This window comes from Octopus sinensis, linkage group LG9, assembly GCF_006345805.1.
Source record: "Octopus sinensis linkage group LG9, ASM634580v1, whole genome shotgun sequence".
Lineage (NCBI taxonomy): Eukaryota > Metazoa > Mollusca > Cephalopoda > Octopoda > Octopodidae > Octopus > Octopus sinensis.
This window is the reverse complement of record NC_043005.1, coordinates 18592085-18617084: the sequence shown is the minus strand read 5'-3', so window position 1 is coordinate 18617084 and position 25000 is coordinate 18592085. Positions and strand designations below refer to the sequence as shown.

General features: G+C 35.7%; 1 protein-coding gene across 1 annotated transcript in view; it reads right to left on the bottom strand.

The window, feature by feature from the left end:
* The window catches only part of LOC115215846 (sodium- and chloride-dependent glycine transporter 1-like), a 167112-nt gene that overhangs the window by 66621 nt on the left and 75491 nt on the right, over positions 1-25000 (bottom strand). The window contains exons 6-7 of the mRNA XM_029785184.2: positions 24579-24711; positions 1855-1989 (exon numbers count right to left, since the gene is read on the bottom strand). Coding sequence (XP_029641044.1) covers positions 1855-1989; positions 24579-24711 — 268 coding nt within the window. The remainder of the gene's footprint in view (positions 1-1854; positions 1990-24578; positions 24712-25000) is intronic.

Below are 25000 nucleotides of genomic sequence, written 5' to 3'. Positions count from 1 at the left end.
ATATATATATATATATATATATATATGTGTGTGTGTGGGGTGTGTGTGTGTGTGTGTGTGTTTACGTTTGTGTTTGTCCTCCCACACCATCACTTTGACAACCGATAAGGGTGTGTTTGGGTCCCCGTAAATTAACGGTTAGCAGAAGACACCGATAGAAGAAACTCCAGGTTTACAAATAATAAGTCCATGGGTCGATTTCGTCGACTAAAAGGCGGTGCTCCAGCATGGCCACAGTTAACTGACTGAAACAAACAAAAGAATATATGTATCCTTAATTAATTGCTTTGTCTTCGAGGTTACCTTACAAATTGTTCCAAATCCGAATAAATCTCTTTACTGTTTCAATAGTATCCTAATTGCTCATTAATACTGACGAACGATTTCAGATCGTTGACAAACCAAATAAACCAAGTCCAGTCTTGTTTGACATACCAGGTATTTCTTTCAGCTCCATGCAAGAAAAATACTGGACATAGGGTGCATCCTATTACATTTTCTATCTGAAGAATTAGGACAAGGTTAGTTTCCATATTTCCCTCTTTTCTCGGCTATTTACTTATTCCTTATGTCTGTTTGTTATTGGTGCAATTTAAATTATGCATGATATTTAGAGGACCTACATGCTTTCTGGGCGCCAGTGCACGTATGTTTTTATTACTCTTTTATCCTGACAGAGTCTTCATTTATGGCGCCAGAATTAGTATTTGCTAATGGGCAGAGGGATTGGAAAGCAGTGACCTGAAGCTGAGCTAAAGATGAAGAGAAGAGTAAAAAGAAGTAAGTTTTGTTTCAAAATATTGGGAATTTCATCGGGTCTATCTGAGTATGTGATTTCTGTGTGTGTGTGCGTGTATGTGTGTGTGTGTCTATAAACAGAGAAAAAGTAAATAGATAAATAGATTTGAATTATATATTATATATATATATATATATATATATATATATCACGTGATCACGTGACCGACTAGTCCATCAGATGTAGTTACAGATCGCTGGTCACAATGCGTTCGCATTGTTTTAGCCTTCGAATGACGCCACCCCGCTGGCTAAGTAAGCAGGCCACTATATATATATATATATATATATATACGTTTATATATTCATTTTGCAAGATCTTTTATGTGAAATCGTGTGTTGAAACAAATATTGTTGTATTTAGGGATGGTCATGTTGCCAGTTTAGCCAATAAAAACACACGAAGGAAATTGGTGTTGATTTCCTTCAGCTTTAATTTTTACATTAATCATATTTCGGCCAGAGTTATTTCGTCACACTTCTGTGACCTCATCAGGGGTCCTTTGCTTTCTTTTTTCTTATTTGTGTGTCTCTCCTTGCTAACGATCAGACAAAAAAAAATAAATAAATAAATAAAGCTGAAGCAAATTAACACCAAATATATCGTGCATGTGTTTTTATTGGCTAAACTGGCAACATGACCCTCCCTAAATACAACAATGTATATGTATATATATATATATATATATATATATATACACAAAGAAAAACAGAGAGATAAGTAGGTAGGAATTTATATATATATATTATATTTATATATATACAAAGAAAAACAGATAAAATACAAGCGAATTTATATTTATATATATATACGTATATATATATATATATATATATATATATATATATATATATATGTATATATATATATATATATTCAAAGAAAAAACAGAGATAAACAGATATGAATTTATATATATTATATATATATATATATATATATATATATATATATATATATATATATATATATATATATATATATATATATAGTGTATCAGCATGGCCGCAGCTATGAGCTGACACTACAGCGAATAGAACGGAATAGTTACTTACATGAACATCCAAAAGTCTTTTGGCATTAGGTTTCAGATAGTACATAATACCATCCACAGCACCAGATAAAGTAGATCCGTTTATGATAAGTGCTGTCAGGAGGACGTACGGAAACACTGACGTGAAGTAAACAACCTATAGGAATATATTGAAAACTTGAATACAGTTTAGAAATGTACACGTCTTTATGTCAGACAGAAATAATGTTGATCCAGTGGAAATATTATCGATTTATTTCAGTAAAAATGATTACAGTAGAAGCGGTGCTTAAAAAAAATGGTGTTGTTTTGGCCGAAGTCAACATTAATAGAACAAACATATTATCAAAAACGTTCCAACGATGCCCATCTTATCTTCTAACAATATCTGTAATCCCTTCGTTCGGTGTCTACATCATTCTTTGATTTGAGGAAAAGTTGGTCTGCTATTACCAGCAGCGCGAGTGATCATGTAGAGGCTATGTTATTGGTCGTTGTAAAGTTAATATTTTACAGCATCCGGGGAAGAGAAACGAATCGTGATATCTGATCAACTCAGATAGACCAGATGCATATCCAACAACTCATAACCATCGCGTTTATTTTACGACATATTCTCTGTCTCTCTATATATATGGGTTTACGTTATACATACATGCATACATAGATATTTATTTATTGCTTACAGGGGGCTAAACATAGGAGGAAACAAATAAGGACAGACAAAGGCATTAAATCGATTACATCAACCACAGTGCGTAACTGGTACTTATTTAATCGACCCTGAAAGAATGAAAGGCAAAGTCGACCTAGGCGGAATGTGTACTCAGAACGTAACGGCAGACGAAATACCTATTTCTTTACTACCCCTAAGGGGTTACCCACAGAGAGGACAAACAAGGACAGGCAAACGGATTAGGTCGATTTTATCGACCCCAGTGCGTAACTGGTACTTATTTAATCCACCCCGAAAGGATGACAGGCAAAGCCGACCTCGGCGGAATTTGAACTCGGAGCGTAACGGCAGACAAAATACTGCTAAGCATTTCGCCCGGTGTGCTAATGATCCTGAAGCTCGCCGCCATATATACATATATATATAAACACAGGCATACATACATACATACATACATACATACATACATACATACATACATACTTACATATGTTCGCATATATATTATATATTTCTTCCTGTTCGCTTTGTAAATAAATAACATATCTAAATATCTATACATATCTTATTTTTGTATTTGGTTTGCAAGATTCTTTCTGTGAATTCGTGTGTTGAAGCATATTTTATTATGTCCGGGGAGAATTATTCTGTCTTAATGCCTTAGCAATTAACACGCTTACCGGTTCGATTTCCACTTATTTATTGTTTTCGTATGTTTTTATCTTTCTTTACCCTCATAGTGTTCCTAAGGCGCTAGAATTAGGATTTGCTAATGGGCTGAGGGAATGGAAAGCCGTCGTATCAAGGAAAGTAAAGAATGGTAAGTTTTATTTCAAAATTTTAGCAATTTCATTGGGCTTATCTATGTTATTTAAGCGCTGGTGTATGCGTGCCTATGTGCACGTATGATCTTACCGTGTTTATATATATATATTATTTATATATACTCTTTTACTTGTTTCAGTCATTTGACTGTGGCCATGCTGGAGCACCGCCTTTAGTCGACCAAATAGACCCCAGGAGTTATTCCTTGTAAGCATAGTACTTATTCTATCGGTGTCTGTTGCCGAACTACTAAATTACTGGGACGTAAACACACCAGCATCGGTTGTCAAGCGATGTTGGGGGGAACAAACATATGCAAACAAATACATATATATACATATTTACAAAGGGCTTCTTTCAGTTTCCGTCTACTAAATCCACCCACAGGGCTTTGGTTGGCCCGAGGCTATAATAGACGACACTTGCCGAAGGTGCCCCGCAGTAGAACTGAACTCGAACCATGTGGTTGGTAGGCAAGCTACTTACCACAGAGCCACTCCTACACCAATATATATATATATATATATATATATATATATATATATATATATATATATATATATATATATATATATATATATATATATATGTATATATGTATATATATATATATATTATTTATATATATTATATATATATATATATGTATATATATATACGTATAATATTAACATCAGACGATATGAGAAGTGAATCTATTCATTTAACCACTTGTTTTCCTTAGGATAATTAATTAATTAATAATAGCAGGATTATATAGCAATAATTGTATTACATTTATCACATTGTAAATAATACGAAACGAAGACGATTTACCGTGACGGACGATAGTTTCCATGAGAATGGAGATTTATTTGTTTATTCATACGTTACAGAGATTGTGTAATACTGCATAATAACAGAAACTCTATATCTATTTCGTTCCTATTATATATATAAAAGACGTTATGACTGATCTACTTGATTTATGGTCCAAAGCAATAAAGTCTGACTTTTAGACATAATATATAGACGACAATATTATTCAATGTGTATTTTCTTTTTAATACACTCAGGTTTTTCTTTCAGATAGCTCTGAGTATTATTTTTAGCATTTCAAACTATCAACTAGGCTAGCTTTATTCAGTTGGTACGTGCAGAGTAACGTAACTAGTAAAATGACAGGGATATAAATTTGCCATATTCTTATCTACCCTAGGCACAACGCCGGCATTTTTTGGGAGGGGGGGCAGTTAATTAGATCGACTCTAGTATGTGATTAGTATTTAATTTATCGACCCAAAAGGATGAAAGACGAAGTCGACCTCAGCGGAATTTGAACTCAGAACGTAAAAACAGAGAAAATAACGCTAAACATTTCACCTGAGGTGCTAACGTTTCTGCCAGCTCGCAGCCTTATATATATATTTGGAATATTCTTTTCTATTCTAGGCAGAAGGCCCGAAATTTTGGGGGAGTGGGTCAGTCGATTAGATCGACCCCAGTACGTGACTGGTATTTAATTTATCGACCCGGAAAGGATGAAAGGCAAAGTCGATCACGGCACAATTAGAACTGAGGACGAAAAGATTGACACTTACTTCAAACATTTTCATCAAACATCTTCATGAAACATTTTCATAAAATGGGAACCCGGAGTGTAACTTAATTAAAAGGGGAAACCCCGAGTGAAACCGAATGTAAAACCGAAAGTGAAACCGAAATGAAAGGGGAAACCCCAAATATATTTGAAAGTGAAACCAGCGAAAATCATTTTCGTCAAACATTTTCATGAGACATTTTCATCAAACATTTGCATCAAACATTTTCACAAAAGCTCCGCAGACCAGAGATTGCACGTCTTTAATCAACAATATTTCTGCAACGAACATCCTATTTATCTTCTAGATAGTTTAATTGAAAGCTTACAACACGATCATATTATGCTGTTTTAAGCTATTAATTACGAACTGAGGGACTTTTTGGCTGCTACATTTGACAAGGCAAGTTGATAGTTCAGCGTATCTCTTTTAAATAGCTTTCGTTATACAAAATTCTAAAAATATTAACTGATAGACCAGTGTAAAACACTCTTATTAATTTAACTGCAACATTTTTTTTTATCGTTATCAATATTTTGTAGGCAGCTTCAATCTCGCATCCAATGATATTTAATATGCAGCCAACTCCAAGTCCGCCGCCTGATCACCCCGTCCCGCATTCTGGAACAAAATATGAATTTTGTTACGTTTAACTACGCAAGAAGAACTGATTGATTTTTATCATCGATTTTACTTGTTCTATCTTTAAATTTCACAGAAGACTGACGACGATAATTTAAGATGTCTGCAAAGTAAAAGAAATTCTGTAAGGTGGCACATAGACTTATCTTGAAACAGAATTTTGAATCATTTCTAGCTGAATCATATTATATATATATATATATATATATGACGTGATCACGTGACCGACCAGACCATCATATGTTGTTACACATCGCTGGTCACAATGCGTTCGCATTGTTTTAGCCTTCGAATGACGCCACCCCGATGGCTAAGCGAGCAGGCCAACAGAAGAAAGAGTGGTGGAAGAGTACAGCAGGGATCACCACCCCCTGCCGGAGCCTCGTGGAGCTTTTTTAGGTGTTTTTCGCTCAATAAACACTCACAACGCCCAGTCTGGGAATCGAAACCGCGATCCTGCGACCGCGAGAGTCCGCTGCTCTAACCACTAGGCCATTCGCCTCCACACACACACACACACACACACACACATAATATATGTATATATATTATATATATTATATATACATATATATATAGATATATATATATATATATATATATATATATATACATAATATATATATATGTATATATATATATATACATACATATATATATATATATATATATATATATATATATATTATATATATATATATATATATATTATATATATATAAGGGATATTAGCCAACCGAATATGGCTAGGGACAGGGCAGGTGGTGGGGTGTCACTGTTGCATTTAGCCCCAGGCGAACATCAACGTCACCAGATAGGCCTGACGCCATCACGGCGTCCTCTATCTTGCAAAGGGAGATCACTCACCAAGAAGCCGATACCACACACGGACCTAGGTTTCAAGGTGTATTGCCTATTATCAACGTGTGGTAGGCATCGCTTCTCGATGAACGACCAACTTTGCAAGATATATATAAGGATGGAGAAATTATTATTATTATCATTATTATTATTATTATTATTATTCAGTAGTTTTATTTTTATAGCGTGCTTTCACTTCACTACCGAGCGCAGCTCTGTGTGCCTTGGGTGTGCTGTGATTTGTTGTGATGCTCTGATGGTTATTGTATGGAAAGTGTTCTGCGTAGGATGTGTGCAGTGCCTAGTAGTGCAATTTTCTGTATGTTATATGTGTTTGTAGTCCTGGTGTTTTTGTTATGTATTTGTCTGAATATTTTTTTATCATGCCTAATGCACCTACTATGATAGGAATTGTTTCTGTTTTCAGGTTCCACATTCTAGTTACCTCTATTTCCAGGTCTTTGTATTTTGAGAGTTTCTCCATTTCTTTTAGAGACACGTTGTCATCTGCCGGTATTGATACATCAATTAGAAAGCATTTTTTTTCTTCATGATCTCTGACAACTATATCTGGTCTGTTGGCCTTAATTTCTCTATCTGTGTGTATCGGCATATCCCAGAGTATGGTTGCTTCTCGTTTCTGTACCTTTTCTGGTGTGTGCCTATACCATCTTTTTTTGTTGTTTCCATAATGTTGGCATAGCTTCCAATGTATGTAGGTTCCAACTCTGTCATGTCTGTGAATATATTCCTTCTTAGCCAGGACTGGGCAGCTAGAGATAATATGATTTATTGTTTCTTGTCCATCTCCACATATTCTGCAGTTACTTGTAATATTTCTTTTCATTACATGTTTTTGGTAATTTCTGGTGGGGAGGCTTTGGTCTTGTGCTGCAATTAAAAATCCCTCTGTTCTGCTTTGAGTCCTGAGCTTCTCAACCATTGCTGGGATTTTTCTTTGTCTATTTCTTTTGCGTTTAGTTTAGTGCAGTATTTACCATGAAGTGGCTTTTCTTGCCATCGTTTTATCATGGCTCGTTGCTGTTCTATTTTTAGTTTGGATTTCATTTGTTTTATAGCTTTTTTGTTGTTTCTCATCTTCTTCTTCTTCTTCTTTGTGTTTATTAGGTGGTATGATTTCTTGTTTGTATTTGTCAGCTTCCTTAAATACTGAGAACAGTTTTTTGTTTTGCTCGTGTGTTGCTGCTATCTGGATCAGTTTTCCTTCCTTCTGAGTAGGTATTTTTGCAGCCCTATGGTGGTTATTTTATAGTAGTTTTCCAGCTGTATAAGGCCTCTACCACCTTCTATACGTTGTATATATAGTCTTTCTATGTCAGATTTTGGGGGATGCATCCTAGATCCTGTCAGTATTTTTCTGTTTTCCTATCTATTTTGGACAGTTCAATTCGTGTCCAGTTAAGGATATTGTAGCTGTAACTTATAACTGGGACAGCTAAAGTGTTGATACTTATTATCTTGTTTTTAGCATTGAGCTCTGTTTTTAGTATTGATCTAACTCGTCTATAATATTCTTTTTTTATTTTCTCTTTCATTTGTGTGTGTTGTGTCTTATCTAGTTCATGGATTCCTAAGTATTTGTAAGTTTGGCTTTGGTCTAATTCTTTTATCTCATTGGTTTTATCTAGTGTGATGTTGTTACTCTTAACTAGTTTTCCTTTTTCATGGTTACTTTGGCGCATTTTTCTAATCCAAATTTCATATCTATTTCTTGGTAAATCCATGAACTGTCTTTAATAGTGTTTCCAGCTGTTTGTCATTTGCAGCGTATAGTTTTAGGTCATCCATATATAAAAGGTGGCTGATCGTTTTGCCGTAACATTTATATCCGCATCCAGTTCTATTTAGCATATCAGATAGAGGTGACAGTGCCAAGCAGAAAAGGAGTGGAGAGAGCGTTGTCTCCCTGGAATATTCCTCTTCTAATGGGGATGTCTTTGGTTTTCATGAGTCCCTCTTTTGTTTGGAGGTGTAGGACTGTTTGCCATTTATTCATAGAGTGCTCTATGAATTTTATGATTGTTGGTGCTACTTTGTTAATGGCTAGTGTTTCGAGGATCCATGTGTGGGAGATGCTATCAAACGCCTTTTTGTAGTCAATCCAGGCCATACTGAGGCCTTCTTCTTTCTGTGGCTGTCTTCAGTTACGGCTTTATTAATCATTAGTTGATCTTTACAGCCATATGAGCCTTGCGGCATCCTTTCTGCTCTTCTGGGAACAGTTTGTTTTCGTCCAGGTGCTTGTTCAGCCTTTGCGTATCACTGCAGTAAATGCCTTGAACATAGTAGGGAGGCAGGTTATTGGTCTGTAGTTTTCTGGTTTTGTTGTTTCATTTGATTTGGGAATTAAGATGGTTTTCCCCTTCGTGGGCCATTCAGGCATTGTCTCTGGCTCTGCTAGTATGCTGTTAAAGTTTTCAGCCAGCTTTTTGTGCATTCTTGTTAGATATTTCAACCAGAAGTTGGGGATCTTGTCATGCCCAGGTGCCTTCCAGTTGCTTAGTTTTTGCAGAGCCTGGGTTACCTCTTCAGTTGTTATGGAGGTCCAAAGTTTGTTCAGATGCCGAGTTTGTTATTTTCATATTCCTTTTTTTTGGCTGTTCGTTCGCCGACCATATTTCTTTCCAGAATTCTTCCAATTCTTCTGCTGTTGGTGCTGCAGTGACTTCTATTTTATTTTTGCCTAGTTCTTGGTAGAACTTTTTGGGGTCGGAGTTGAACTTTTTGTTCTGTTCAAAGAAGCGTTGGCGTTTCTCGTACCGGCGGATCCTTTGAGCTTTGGCAAGGATATCTTGCTTCAGCTTTTCTTTTATCTCCGGCAAATCTTTTTCCGTGATGTTATATTTGCGGAGCATTTTTGTTCTCTTTTTGTTGCTCAGTAGCGTTGCTTGTTTGCTGATTTCATTAAGAATCGACAGGTCTTTTCTATTTTTTTTTATTTTGTTTTGGATGTTATTTATCCACAGGGTTTGTTTGGGTGGTGGTACTCCTGTTTGGGCGGGTTTGGGTGAGTATCCAGCTTCTTTTGTGGCTGCAGTGGCTGCTGCGTATATCAAGTCATTTAGTTCAGTGATATCACTTTTTTTTGTTTCAGTGGCTAGTTCAGTGACGGCTAGGTTTATGTTGTTTATAATTGGTGTTGTTATTGCGTTTATTTTTATTCTTGGGAGGTATGGTCGGTGGTCCATTTTGAGCTTTGTGGTTTTTAGTTCTTTGATTATTTTATTTTTTATATTATCATAATCATTAGGCTCCCCTTCGTTGTTTACATCGTGTTTGTTGGGAATGTTGCGTTTGTCTTCATGTTTTACAGTTTCAGTGTTTATATTATTGGGCATTGTTGTGTGGCTTCTATCTACATTTCCCTTGTGTATTTTTTCTTTTAAATGTTCTATTTCTATTTCTGATATTTTTTGGCTTTGAGAATGTATCTTCGTACGTTAGCTAATTTATTAGGGTTCATTGCTGTATCCAAGTCTATACCTCTATTATTTTCCTTCCATATTTTATATGTATGTGTTGTTGTATTTTCATTTTGTGGGTAGAGCATTGCTGTGAAGTATGCGTGTAAGATAGAAATGTATTCCTCACGTGTCCATTTACGTCTTTTGGGTTTTAATTGCGGGACATGAGGTACAACGTCCGGTCCATTATTTTGACGGTCGTCATTTTCGTAGGGTAGCGTTCCGTTTATTTCTGTTGTCACATTATTTCGCACGTGTAGTTTTTCGTACATTTTTTGTTGTAGGTTTAATGTACATACCGCTCGATTGTTATTCTTGGGTTGAATAGTATCGGTGGCATTTAATTTCTTCGTAGTTCCTTTGTACATGGTGTTTGAGGTCGGGGATGATCGTGTTGTTCCACGCATGTTTACATGTGTGTTTGTTAGAGGTGGAGATAATATCGAGTCAAAATACATCATTTCGTTTCGAAAATAGTAATAAATTTCAATTAGTATTACTACTCGGATATAGTCCAATTCTTTGTTAGTAAATCTTTGGCTCCATAGGGTGTCCTTGTTTTCGATGTTTGTGGATAGATTTCGAAGCTCTGTATTTTCCTTCTTACATCTTAAACGTCCCCGGTGTCTTCTCTTACATCTTAAACGTCCCCGGTGTCTTATTATTATTATTATTATTATTATTATTATTATTATTATTATTATTATTATTATTATTATTATTATTATTATTATTATTATTATCATTATAGACTGAGAGAGCAGTGCATGGCATCAAAGTGACACTAGGGTAAAATATACGAAGCCCTATATACCCATCATGACTACCCGTCTGATAAAGGTACACTAGGCACATGCATCACAACCATATGTTCGCGACATGGTGATCTCATATCAAGATAAACCACACATGAACTTGCAGGTAGGGCCCAGTTAGAATTTTCTCCTTGTCGGCTAACCCATCCCGATCAAAAGGTCCCTGAATAAGGGTTGTTTAAGGATGTTGAACGAAACACCCATGTTTCCAGAGGTGAATTATTCAAACCCCAAAGAATCCCTCTCAACACATGGCTATGATGCTCCCCACTATTTTTGCTTGTGATCAGAGATGCACATATCGTCAGCCACTAAGGGACATGCTCAACCGGTTAAGGTCAAACAACTGACGAGTAAATCTGTGGTATTGAGCAGAATATATTATTATTATTATTATTATTATTATTATTATTATTATTATTATTATTATTATTATTATTATATGAAAACTCACAGCTTATTTTGAAGGGTATCATGGAAAGTGTCAGCAGTCCACAGCTAGCTGACCAAAGTGACACTTGTTTACTGGTCATGCTTCAAGAACGCTGCGAAGAATGTCTGCAGCTTCAAGTAATGCTGATTTTCAAGGTGTTCTACCTTAAGAAACATAATAATCTTTTTCAGCCATGTTGGTAGTTGAGTGCTGATACTTCCAAGTGCGTCAGTTACCATTGGTATTACGTCTACTCCCCTCATTGACCGCAACCGTCGTATTTCCCATATTAAATCGTCATAGTTGTTCAGTTTTTTCTCCTTTTCTTTTTTGATCCTGTTGTCACCGGGATATGCTATGTCGATTATGATGCAAGTTCTTTCTTTAAAAAACAATGTCCGGTTTCCTATGTCTGTTCAGGTGATTGCACTGGATCATTACACCCCACAAGATTTTGTTAGTTCTCATTTTCGGTGATTCTTTCTGGGTTTTTCTCATACCATGCCTTTGCTCTTTGTAGGCCGTGATATACGGAGAGCACCCAATGTATCATTCTTGCCACATTGTCATAGCGTCTTTTGGATTTGCATTGTGCCACTTTCGGGCATTCCCTAACGATGTGCCATACCGCATACTGCATTTGTCGCTGTCGGTAGTTTTGTCATTTCGTCTTTATCATGATGATGATGATGATGATGATGATGACGACGATGATGGTATTTGAGAACCCATGCATTTCTAGGTTAATCTACAGATCTCGTAGGGCAGTGAATCTATGATAATAAGAACAATATAAGTCGCCTGGATATAGAGATATAGGTTGTTCATCAGTTGTCCATAGCTGTACTCCTTATGCCCAGTTTTGGAAGAGACATTCGCATCCGTTTAGCAGGTATCTCTACATACCTTATGGCACTCAATCTATAGAAGCATATATGGAGTGTTGTACTTACATCTCATAGATACATAGATGTATGTTTATATATATATATATATATATATATATTATATATATATTAATATATATATATATATATATATATGTATGTATGTATGTATGTATATATGCATATATGTGTATATACATATATATGTGAATATATATAGACATGTATATATGTAATACATATATACGTATATACATATATATATATATACATATATATATATATATATATATATATACATACATATATATAATATATTATAATATACATATATAGAATATATTATGACATATATATATATATTTATATATATAACAAATTAAAGTTGGGCGTTGCTGCACCAGTAAAAATATAAGAAAATGAATCTGAAAATGCAGGAGTCTTTCAAAATTATTTATTAACCGTAACACTTTTATCATCAATTTGAATTTTTCTAGGGGCATCTTCTCTCAACTGAAGAATATAATGCATGCATTTTCCACTATTTACTACCTAAACCTGAAATGTACGTAGCAAATGATTGCATTATTGCAACTATTACGATTCTATATTAGTGCAATCTATTTGTTCTTGATTCTGCTTACAACGACTTAACGTACTTTGTTATACTTGACTTGAATCAAAAATTCAGGAATCTTGTATACACTGCTTCTTAGTATAACACGATATACATACATGCATTCATAATACATACATACATACATACGTACACAGACACAAACATTCACAGAAACAAACACACACACACACATATATATATATATATATATATATATATATATAATATATATAGTCAAATTTGTTGTTGAAAATGCACCTAAATTTGTAATTGTAATTGTATCTATATATAGATAGATAGATAGATAGATAGATAGATAGATAGATAGATAGATAGATAGATAGATAGATAGATTGCGTGCAGGTGTCGCGAATGAACCCATGCATGATCTTGCATTCCCTCTAAACAGCTTCTGGGAGAAACCTTTAAACTCAGGCTAGATGCCAAAACTTTCTTTTTTCCAGTCTGCTATTCTTTTCTTGAAAAAAGATAAGAAGTCTCTTGCAGATAATTATCGCCTAATTTCATTCATCATCCACATCATTGAAATATCTGAAAAGTTATTGAGATCAAGAATATTGAAAATTTCATACATCCCGACCAGCGAGGCTTTTTTTGTGGAAGAGAATGTGTAAAACATCTTCTACATCACTTTGATGACATCTTTGAAATTTCTTTCTCCAAGTCGAATTTGTCCAGAAAATTTTCCATACTTCATTTCACAAAACCTCTTTACATAACCTAATTCCTTTAACTCATTTTCATCCTTTAGTTTAAAAAAAAAATTGTTACTGGGCTCGACTTTTCGTATAGTATTCTCTCCGTCTTACTCTTTCACTTTCTCTCTCTTTTCCCTCTGAAGATATATTATTATAAAAAAAAAAAAGACTCCGCCGGTTACGACGAAGAGGGTCCCAGCTGATACGATCAACGGAACAGCTTGCTCGTGAAATTAACGTGCAAATGGCTGAGCATTCCACAGACACGTGTACCCTTAACGTAGTTCTCGGGGATAATCAGCGTGACACAGAGAGTGACAAGGCTGACCCTTTGAAATACAAGTACAACTCATTTTTGCCAGCTGAGTGGACTGGAGCAACGTGAAATAAAGTGTCTTGCTCAAGGACACAACGCGTCGCCGGGAATCGAACTCACAACCTTACGATCATGAGCCGAATGCCCTAACCACTAAGCCACGCGCCCTCACTAGATATATTATTAACAACTGATTGAAGGAGCCTGTAGCAAACTACACTTCGTTGATAAGGACAATCGGATCGACGCATCTCTGTAACTGTCAACTTTCTTGCAAAGAACGTTCAGCAATTGTATCCCGTATAATTTGTAACTAAATATTACAGCTAAGTTCTGGTATAATTCCTTTCAATAAGATGGAAAAGTCAATTCAAGAAGAAATATTTGCATATATCATTCTGTATGTCTTCTTAACATATTTACTTAACCCAGAAGCCAATAGAACGCTTGAAGTATTCTGTCTAATGCATCTTATTATCATTTTTATGTTTTACAATTTGGATACGTGCACACACACACACACACATTCCATAACGCGTATCTCTATACATAAACTGATATAAATAGATGTAGATATTTGAATGCACAACACATATACGGAAACATATATACGCACACTAGACATATAGATAGTTATATAGAGATACTCATGTATTAATGCATAAAGATTTCCTTTCATACATGCCTGGTTCTATACATTCCTATATTCTTACTGCTTACGTACGTAATTATATCACGTCATCCGTCCGCCCAACTGTCTCTCTGTCTGTCTGTCTATCTATCTCTGTCTGTCTGTCTGTCTCTGTCTCTGTCTCTCTGTCTCTCTCTCTCTCTTTCTATATATATATATAACATACGTACATACATACATACATATATATATATATATATATATATATATATATATATAATATATATATATATATCTATATCTATCTATCTAATCTATCTATCTATCTATCTTCTATCTATCTATCTATCTCTCTCTTATATATATATATGTATGCATATATGTATGTAATTATATGTAATCTATGTATATATGTGGGTGTGCATATTACACACACACACACACACACGCACGCACACACACACTTTTATAGGTTTGAAGCAACATATTTATGCTGTGGTTATTGATCCGTTGCAATTAAATGTGTTAAACGTGGCTGAGAGCAATGTCACAAAATGACGAGATATCGATATGATATCAACATAGCATATCAGAAGTTAGTTTACTGGTTACTGGGTCAGTGTTTAACTGTATAGACAAATGAGTTGGCATAGTGAGACACACATTTAGACAAACAGATAACGAGGCGGATGCGTATAAATGTATGATGTATACGTATAGTTCAATGCCTTAAACAAGTAAAACAATTCAAAGACACAGACGCAGACAGCCAGACAAATAAATTAATAGATAGATAGATATGTTTCTTTATTAGCCACACAGGGGTGCACACAGACAGGACAAATTACAAGGTAGAGCTTTTCTTTTGGGGGTAAAAAAAAGGGGGTTTGGTTTCGATCAAAAGGGATCGTAAAGGGAAAGAAAAAGGACAAAAAAAGGGGGGAATAAAACATTTTAAAAAAAGGAGGGGAGAAGAAGAAAAAGGGAAAGGAAAAAAATGATCAATAGGGAACGTTATCACAGAAATGTCAATATGAAGTGTAAAGGGAAGGACAGGTGAGATTTACCCGTGGAAAGAAAAGCCTACGGAAAAGACCACGGTAACCTCGGTCAATGAAGTCACATGTTATATTTCTTTTTTTTTTGCAAATAAGCAACTCTCTGTATTAATTTTTACGTAGATAGATAGATAGATAGATAGATAGATAGATAGATAGATAGATAAGTTTCTTTATTGGCCACACAGGGCTGCACACAGATGGGACAAGTTACAAGGTAGAGCTTTTCTTTTGGGGGATGAAGAAAACAAAAAAAAGGGGGTGGCGTAGGTTTTCGATCAAGAGGGATCGTAAAAGGGAAGAAAAGAACAAAAAAAGTAAATAAATAAATAAAATTAAAAAATAAAAGGAATAAAAAGAAAAAAAAAGGAAAAGGAAAAGGAACAAGAGAAAAGAGAAATGAAAAAAGAAGAAAAAAGGGGGAAAAAAGGGGAAGAGGAAAAAAAAAGAACGATCAATAGGAATCGTGTATCACAGTGTTATGATATATGGTGTAAAGGGAAAGCAAGTAAGGTTATCCGTGGGAAGAAAAGCCTACGAAAAGACCACGGTAACCTTGGTCAATATTGTTATATGTTACCCACATTGTTTGCAAGTGGGTAACCCTTTGTTTTCAATTTCTGGGTTCATAGGATTATGCTCAAGGTGGCTTCGTCATTCATACGTGCAATCCTTGCTACATTCACCCATCTTTTTTTAAAACATTCGCTAGACAAAACTTGCCTCTCTACTCTCACTTTCCTCTTCAAGTGGTACTTGAAGAAGATTGACCAGAGAGGAAAGTGTTTGTCTCCAATCCTTTCAGACGCGTCCACCAGATACATTCTTTCGCCATAGCCACAAGGATGATGAAAATAGCTCTTCCTTCCCGTTTGAAGGAAGGAGGCGTGACAATATTGACGATAAACTCAGCTGATAAACCGACTCGTCCCACACGGGACAGCAGTTGTTCGACACAAGCCCACAGGTCGGAATTGTTGGACACTGCACGAGTGCGTGCAGAACGGTTTCGTCGCTCTGACCACATCTCGGGCAGGTCGGCCCCGTGTTTCTCGAGCCGTGTCTGTAGAGCTTATCCCGAACGGGTAGCGCTTCTCGGTAGCACTGCCAGGCCAGGGATCTCTGGAAGTTGTCCATGGGCCCTGGCCCGAAAGTCGTCCTGAACAGGCGGGTCAGGTACTCCTCGTCGACGTCCAGGTTCGCCCCGAGCTCGTCGTCGTACCTCCCCTCCACTAATCCCCTATAGAATGCTTTGGTTATAGATAGATAGATAGATAGATAGATAGATAGATAGATAGATAGATAGATAGATAGATAGATGGATAGATAGATAGATAGATAGATAGATAGATAGATAGATAGATAGATAGATAGATAGATAGATAGATAGATAGATAGATAGATAGATACGATTACCATCAACCGGTTTAGGGATATTATTGTCAGAAATAAATAGAGTTAGAAATAAATAGATGGCACAACATAACTACATTATTCAGCAGCATATGAAAGTAAAACGTGATATAGAAGTGGAGTAATATTCGTAAAAATTGATTGTAGACTGTCTGGTAGTTGCTTAAACTGCTAATGGTCAAGGGTAAGCACTTTCCTATTAAAAAGTAACTATAAGACGTGTCAATTTTACGTGTATGCTTATTGATAATCAGCAGAACCGAAAGGTCGAAGAGTATCATTTCTTTTTGAAATATGATATATATATATATATATATATATATAATATATATATATATATATATATATATACACGTATGTATGTGTGTGTGTATAAATGCACACATACACACATATGTATGTATGTATGTATGTATTCTCATGCATATACTTGCACATCTAAACATGATCACATGTATTCAAGTAATAAACACTTGGAAAGTTTTACAGGTTTTTTACAGTTCCAGTGATGGATTAGATCTTTAATCTTCGAATTACCTTTGTCCATTCTGGTTTTGAGAAGCCTAAATTCTCAAGATTTGGTATTTAGGCAGTGTGTTACATATCTCTGGGCTCGAATAATTACAATATAAACCTGAACTTGTAATGTGGATATTGTAACTGCAGATTTCTCAATAGTTCAGAATAGGTGTCCTCTTTTTCACTGATCTTCAGCTTTATGGTAACATCCGCTGGGCAGCTAATTTCCACAACTGTACACAGTTTCTCTTTCTTATCCTAAATCATTATATCAGGCTTGTTGTGCATACATTTTATTGAGGTCTTCACTGGTATATTCCACCATCCTTTGAGAATGTTGTATCCAGATCAAGCTCTCATTCCTTTTTATCGTTCCATTATTATGGCTATAGCTTCTACCATATGTTGGTTGTATATTTCTTTGTCCGTAGGATTATCCTTCCGGCGGATTTCATTATAGAGTGTCCTAGCTACAACGCCATGTCTCATTGGTAGATAATACCGTGATGACATTTTCGGGCTTCTTACGATGTGGGTGATATCTTCAGTGTGCACTCTACAAAGTCTGCATTGGTTGTCAGACTTTACGGATTTTCCTGCATCTCTATCCCTTTTGTAAATGAGGTACTTGGTTGATATTGCCTGTTCCTGGATTGCAGACACATACACCTCAAAGTGGGAGGTAATAATCCGATTGTTGATCCATGATAAACTGCTTTGATGATCGTTGTTACTATCATCAGGGAGCTTTCTACTAACATATCCATAAATAGTCTTTTGCTCATAAAGGCTCATCCTTTCATCTGCCGATACGTTGCAGTAGAGTTGTGCGACTTCTTTGGGCATGTATTATAGGTTATGACACAAAGAGTGAGGCTCAAGGAGCTAACTTCCAAGTCTTATGATGTTATCACCCTAATGAATGCAAACTTGGTCAAGGGATGCATGTCGAAGCTTGGCGGTTAAAAGATGTTGCCCAAAGGATATAATGCGACATTGAAAGGCATTTTGGATCGATGTGAAGCCTTCGCCACCTTGTTTTCGTTTTAGGTAGTGGCAGTGTACGTCACTGCTTATGTGCAAACTACCTGTGCTTGTTAGTATTTTTCGGGTTTTCACATTAATGGGTCGGATCTCATCAATACAGCAGCCGAAATGTTGGTATGAGTACTGGCACTGCAAAAACATTGTGGGCCACTGTTTTATAGAATGCAGAGAGTTCTGAGGTCCAATTTTTCTTTATTCGACTCTAATGTTCTATAGTGACACATGTTTTGTTATAGGTGCCATTGTAAGATATGTTTCCACCATCCCCTATATACCTGTAACATTCCTCGTGAGATATAGGAGAAACAGTCAAGTCATTGATGGCGTAGCTGTTACTCTGGTTTATAGTTTTCCTCCTTTTCACAACTATATAACAACATTTACCCTGATCAAACTCCAGCCCTACGTTCTTTGAGTATGCTGTGGCTAGGTCAAGGGTCTTTTTCATCTCATGCATATTCATTGCACAAAGTTTCAAGTCATCCACAAAGAAACAGTGTTTAATTTCGGTATTTCTGTTTCCTTGCGAACCAGTGCGATACTCTTCAGACTTCCTTAACATGAACGATAAGGGGTTTACAGAAAGTATAAACAACATCACAGAGAGGTGGCCCACGATGAACTCAGATCAGGTATAGCTTAGGTTGTTCTCACAGGAACTTTAGCAAGTTGAACGTCTTCTAGCATACATGAGTGGGAAACCGTGTACTCTAGCCACACCGAAGCTAAGTACTTCCTACGCCCTTGCGCCTGTATATATATATATATATATTATACGTATAATATGAAATCATCTGTAAGTTGATGATTGAAATGAATTTGTTCTTCCATTTTCTTATTTGCATATACGTATATACATATATATATATATATATATATATATATATATATATATAATATATATATATATATATATATATATATATATATACAGTAGAAGTACTACTCATTTTAACCAGTTGATTGAACTGGAACGGGGTGAGATTATTGTCTTACTGAAGTGCCCAACGCGTCGTCCGGAAATCAAGCATAGACTTCTCGGTCATCAGCCGAATATCCTAACCACTAAGTCACGTACCCCCACTTGTATAAACATATGCGCGCGCACATAAACACGCCCCCCCACACACACATACATACAGATTGTTAATAAAATCCGTGTCGAGAATGCGGCATTTAATCATATTCATGTAACTAAAATCCGTGTTGACATTATATATTTTATTCATGTTCCTCTGTTGTTGAAATACTACTCTGCCTGATTTCGTTTTCGCAGCCATTGTTCATTAACCTGACTTGATTTTGGCGTTAGTGAGACTCTAAATACCTTTTGTTTCCCTTGTAGACCATTTCATGACAGGTTTTAACCAAAGACATCGCACTTGTAAAACCTGTCATGATGTTGACGTTAAACTCTACGTAAACTTTTTCCCATGCGGAGCATTTTTTGACAAGTTTTCAGCCAAGGCATCACAGTTGTGAAGCTGTAGCGTATCACTTACATGAATAACTAAACCAAGGGTCAAGCCACACTAACACACACATACACGAACACAAACACCCTCATACATATACATACGTACGTACGTACATACATACATACATTCATACATAGATACATACATACATTCATACATACATACACTAACTAAATACCAATCTTGAGAATTTAGGCTTTTCAAAACCAGAAAGGAGAAAACTAATTCGAAGACTACAGATCCAATCCATCACTGGAACTGTAAATATCTGTAAAAATTTCCATAAGTTTATCATATAAATATATATCAGCATGTCTAGATATGCAACTATATGCATGAGAATACATACATACATACATGCATACATACATACATACATACATACATACATACATACATACATACATACATACATACATACATACATACATACATACATAGAAAATAGGCTTTTCAAAAGCAGAAAGGAAAAAGCTAATTCGAAGACTACAGATCCAATCCATCACTGGAACTGTAAAAATCTGTAAAACTTTCCAGAAGTTTAACATTTAAATATATATATATTATATATATATAGGCGCAGGTGTGGCTGTGTGGTAAGTAGCTTGCTAACCAACCACATGGTTCCGGGTTCAGTCCCACTGCATGGCATCTTGGCAAGTGTCTTCTGCTATAGTCCCGGGCCGACCAATGCCTTGTGAGTGGATTTGGTAGACGGAAACTGAAAGAAGCCTGTCGCATATATGTATATATATATGTATGTGTTTGTGTGTCTGTGTTTGTCCCCCAAGCATTGCTTGACAACCGATGCTGGTGTGTTTACGTCCCCGTCTCTTAGCGGTTCGGCAAAAGAGACCGATAGAATAAGTACTGGGCTTACAAAGAATAAGTCTCGGGGTCGATTTGCTCGACTAAAGGCGGTGCTCCAGCATGGCCGCAGTCAAATGACTGAAACAAGTAAAAACAAAAAACAAAAACAAAACAAAAACAATAATATATATAATATATATATATATATATATATATATATATATATATATATATATGAGCATGTCTAGATATACAGATATATGTATGAGAATACATACATATATAAAGCAAAACATACAAATCTGCACGTATACATATATACAAACAAACATACCCTGTTGTTGATGTTGAAATTCCAATGCAGGAGCCTTGAATCTAGGTTAGAAACCGGCACTTTCTCTAATGGAAAGAAATCTCGGAATAAAACTAAACAATGACATACAGTTTGATAAATAGTTTTCTCACATAGCTATAAACTACTTTCAACCACGTTTCAATGCTATCAATGTTTATCTATGCTAGAGTGAATATCTCTCTTTCTCATTAGTGTGTGTGTATGTGTGTGCGTGTGGTACTACATACTCACTATCTCCCATCTGTAAATTCACTCATTGCTGGTTATTATCGCTATGGCAGTCTATTTGGTATGCACATGAAGGACTCCGTAAGTAACCATGATGTATCGTTATCTCTATGTTCCTCTGTACCATTAGACGTTACTTTGTTGTCAAAAAAATTTGAACTTAAGCAAGACACCATTGATTTTGTTTGGAATAATGAAATGAAATCGCTGGCAAAAATACGACTATAAACCATTAAATTGTTTCCGATACATTATTGGTTTTTTCTCCAAAAATAAATGAAAAGTAAGTAGAAAATTTGACCCCATATGAGTAATTAGACGATAAATAAACATGTATGATATGAAATACTGAATATTATGTTTTGCTTTGAATTTGCATAGAAGATTGCTCACCGCCTAATGACAAATCAAAACACATTCTAAGTTATCGATAATGTTTTCTCATGTTAGTGACAGGGTTATAAAGGAATAAAGTTAAATGGGTCTACTGTTATTACTTTATTTATCGACTGTAGGGTTGAGAGGGATTAAGGCAGCGTCTACTGTAGTAATGTTTGATCTTAAAAGAAAGAATATACTGTAATTCCAGAATATACGATCATTCCAGCATTTATCAAATATTCTCTTCTACTCTAGGCACAAGGCCCGAAATTTTGGAGGAGCGGGGTAGTCGATTAGATCGACCCCAGTACGCAAATGTTACTTAATTTATCGGCCCCGAAAGGATGAAAGCCAAAATCGACCTTGGCGGAATTTGAACAAAGAAAGTAAAGTCAGATGAAATACATATTTCTTTATTACCCACAATGGGCTAAACATAGAGGGGACAAACAATAACAGCCATAGGTATTAAGTCGATTACATCGACCCCAGTGCGTAACTGGTACTTAATTTATCGGCCCCGAAAGGATGAAAGCCAAAATCGACCTTGGCGGAATTTGAACAAAGAAAGTAAAGTCAGATGAAATACATATTTCTTTATTACCCACAATGGGCTAAACATAGAGGGGACAAACAATAACAGCCATAGGTATTAAGTCGATTACATCGACCCCAGTGCGTAAATGGTACTTAATTTATCGACCCCGAAAGGATGAAAGCCAAAATCGACCTTGGCGGAATTTGAACAAAGAAAGTAAAGACAGATGAAATACCTATTTCTTTATTACCCACAATGGGCTAAACATAGAGGGGACAAACAATAACAGACATAGGTATTAAGTCGATTACATCGACCCCAGTGCGTAACTGGTACTTAATTTATCGACTCCGAAAGGATGAAAGGCAAAGTCGACCTCGGCGGAATTTGAACTCACAACGTAACAGCAGACGAAATACGGCGTGCTAACGTTTCTGCCAGCTCGCCGCCTTACCAATATTTATCAAATATTACAATAAGTATGTCCAGATATGGAATTCGCTTTACAACTTGTTTAAGTTGTTTCAGCTTCCGTTTCATTGTGTAACACATTTGATAAATGTCTGTTATCTTGCATAGCACCAACTTGACCGAAGTCATGTGACTAACATTTGTCGACGAGAGATAGGTGAAGCTTTCAGAGAGAGACTCTTTGTTCTTCGATATGAGTGAAACCATCAATCCTTTTAACGTCACTGTGTGTTCCAGCTGCGCTTTAAGCAGCGCCCGCTCTCTTATAAATCATTCGGAATAGGTTTCCGGTTGAAGAACATCTTTTCCCCTACTTTCATACTAGTCATGTATTTTCTGAAATATGTCCACGTATAGTGACATTCTTGATCTAAGATGGCCCTTATTACTCTTCAGAGAATACATCATCATCATCATCATCATGGATATGTGCTATAGTGCTCTTATTCTCCACTGTATTCAAAATGATTTACGTAGGATGAGCGCGGTGCTTACCCGTGCTATTTTCTTTATGTTATGTACATTTGTAAATCCTGGTGTCTTGGTTATGTATTTGTCTAAATGTTTTTTAATCATACCTAAAGCGCCTACAATTAGGTCGATTATTAGACACTCTCGCTTGCTTGCTTACCATTATTATTATTATTTTAATTTTATTATTATTATTATTATTATTATTATTATTATTATTATTATTATTATTGTTATCATCATCATCATCATCATCCTAATTATTATTATTATTATTATTATTATTATTATTATTGAGTGAGAGAGCAGTTCATTATTATTATTATTATTATTAGTATTTAGTTTTAATCTGCATGTTTGCTAGGACACAACCATCGTCCTAGGGCGGGTGAAGCATAAGAGATGTTACAGTATGACTGAAAGCTTGGAAAGGGGAAATAGTTGGGGCAGCAGCGAAATATCTTCATGTAATACCACACATATATTTGAATTGATAGGGTTTTTCTAAGGATGTGAGTAGTACTTGTCAGTGCAATCTATTGGATTTCTCTGAGATATGGTTCTCCTGTGATATTATCTAGATATTTTTGACATCCCTTTCTTATCGTACATAGGGCACCCATAATAACAGGAACAGTTTTCCCTTTAAGATGCGACATCTTTTGTATTTCAATTTCCAGGTACTTATAGTTACTTGTCAAATTCCTTTACATATGTATTTTTATCAGTGGGAACACTGATTTGCTCCTTTTTATATTCTTTGTGGGAAATTGCTTTTCCTTTTATATTCCGTGTATGTACGTGTGTGTCATGTAGGCACTATTGATGTTGCTTGTAAATATTAGCTTTTGCACATGGATGTATGGACAATTGCATGTATAGGTAATTATAGAATTTACGTACTTCCTGTGAAATTGGTGTGATTTTTGAGGGTTCCTGGTGCTGGTTTCGACCTCTTGCATATGCCACATTGAGATATCGCGCATTTTAGAAAGAAACTACACTGTACTTAACAAAAATCTTTCCAATTTTTTATTCCTTTGCTTTAACAGAAATTTTCCCACAGTTGTATCATAAAGTTTTCCTTCCATTGACATTGATGTTATTGGAGTAAATTTGTTTTGTGGAGAGAGCTTCTTAGTGTACGTCCATCTTCTTCTTCTTCTTCTTTTTCTTCTTCTTCTTCTTCTTCTTCTTCTTCTTCTTCTTCTTCTCCTCCTCCTCCTCCTCCTCCTTCTTCTTCTTCTTCTTCTTCTTCTCCTCCTCCTCCTCCTCCTCCTTCTTCTTCTTCTTTTTCTTCTTCTTCTTCTTATGTTTGTTGTTGTTGTTGTTCTTGTCGTTATTAACCCTATTATCACTAATTCCCCCACAAAAAAAGAAAAACTAAGATAAGATTTGCGAGATTTGTCTGAGACGTAAATCAAACTTGTATTTTAAAATATATCAAACGAGAAATAGCATTATTGAATGACTTGACATTTTTCTTACCTTTCCAAGGCTTTTTATTCCGCGAATCAGAACAAAGAATATTACCATCCAAGACAGCAGCAGACACAGAGCTAATTCCCATTGTATTGTTCCATAATGATGCACACCCGAACTCATGCTTAATACACGGGTGCTGAAATACAACAAAAAAATACCTTTAAATACCTATTTATAACTTTTGCTCTTTTGTTTGTTTCGGACATTGGACAACGGCTTTGTCGAACAAATCGACACTAGTGTTTATTCTATCAGTCATTTTTGTCAAACCACTAAGTGATGGGGAGGTAAACAAACTAACACTGGTTCTCAAGTGGTCGCGAGAAGACAAATACAAACAAAACGTACGTACACGCACTTACACACTACTCTTTTACGTGTTTCAGTCATTTGACTGCAGCCATGCTGGAGCACCACCTTAAATG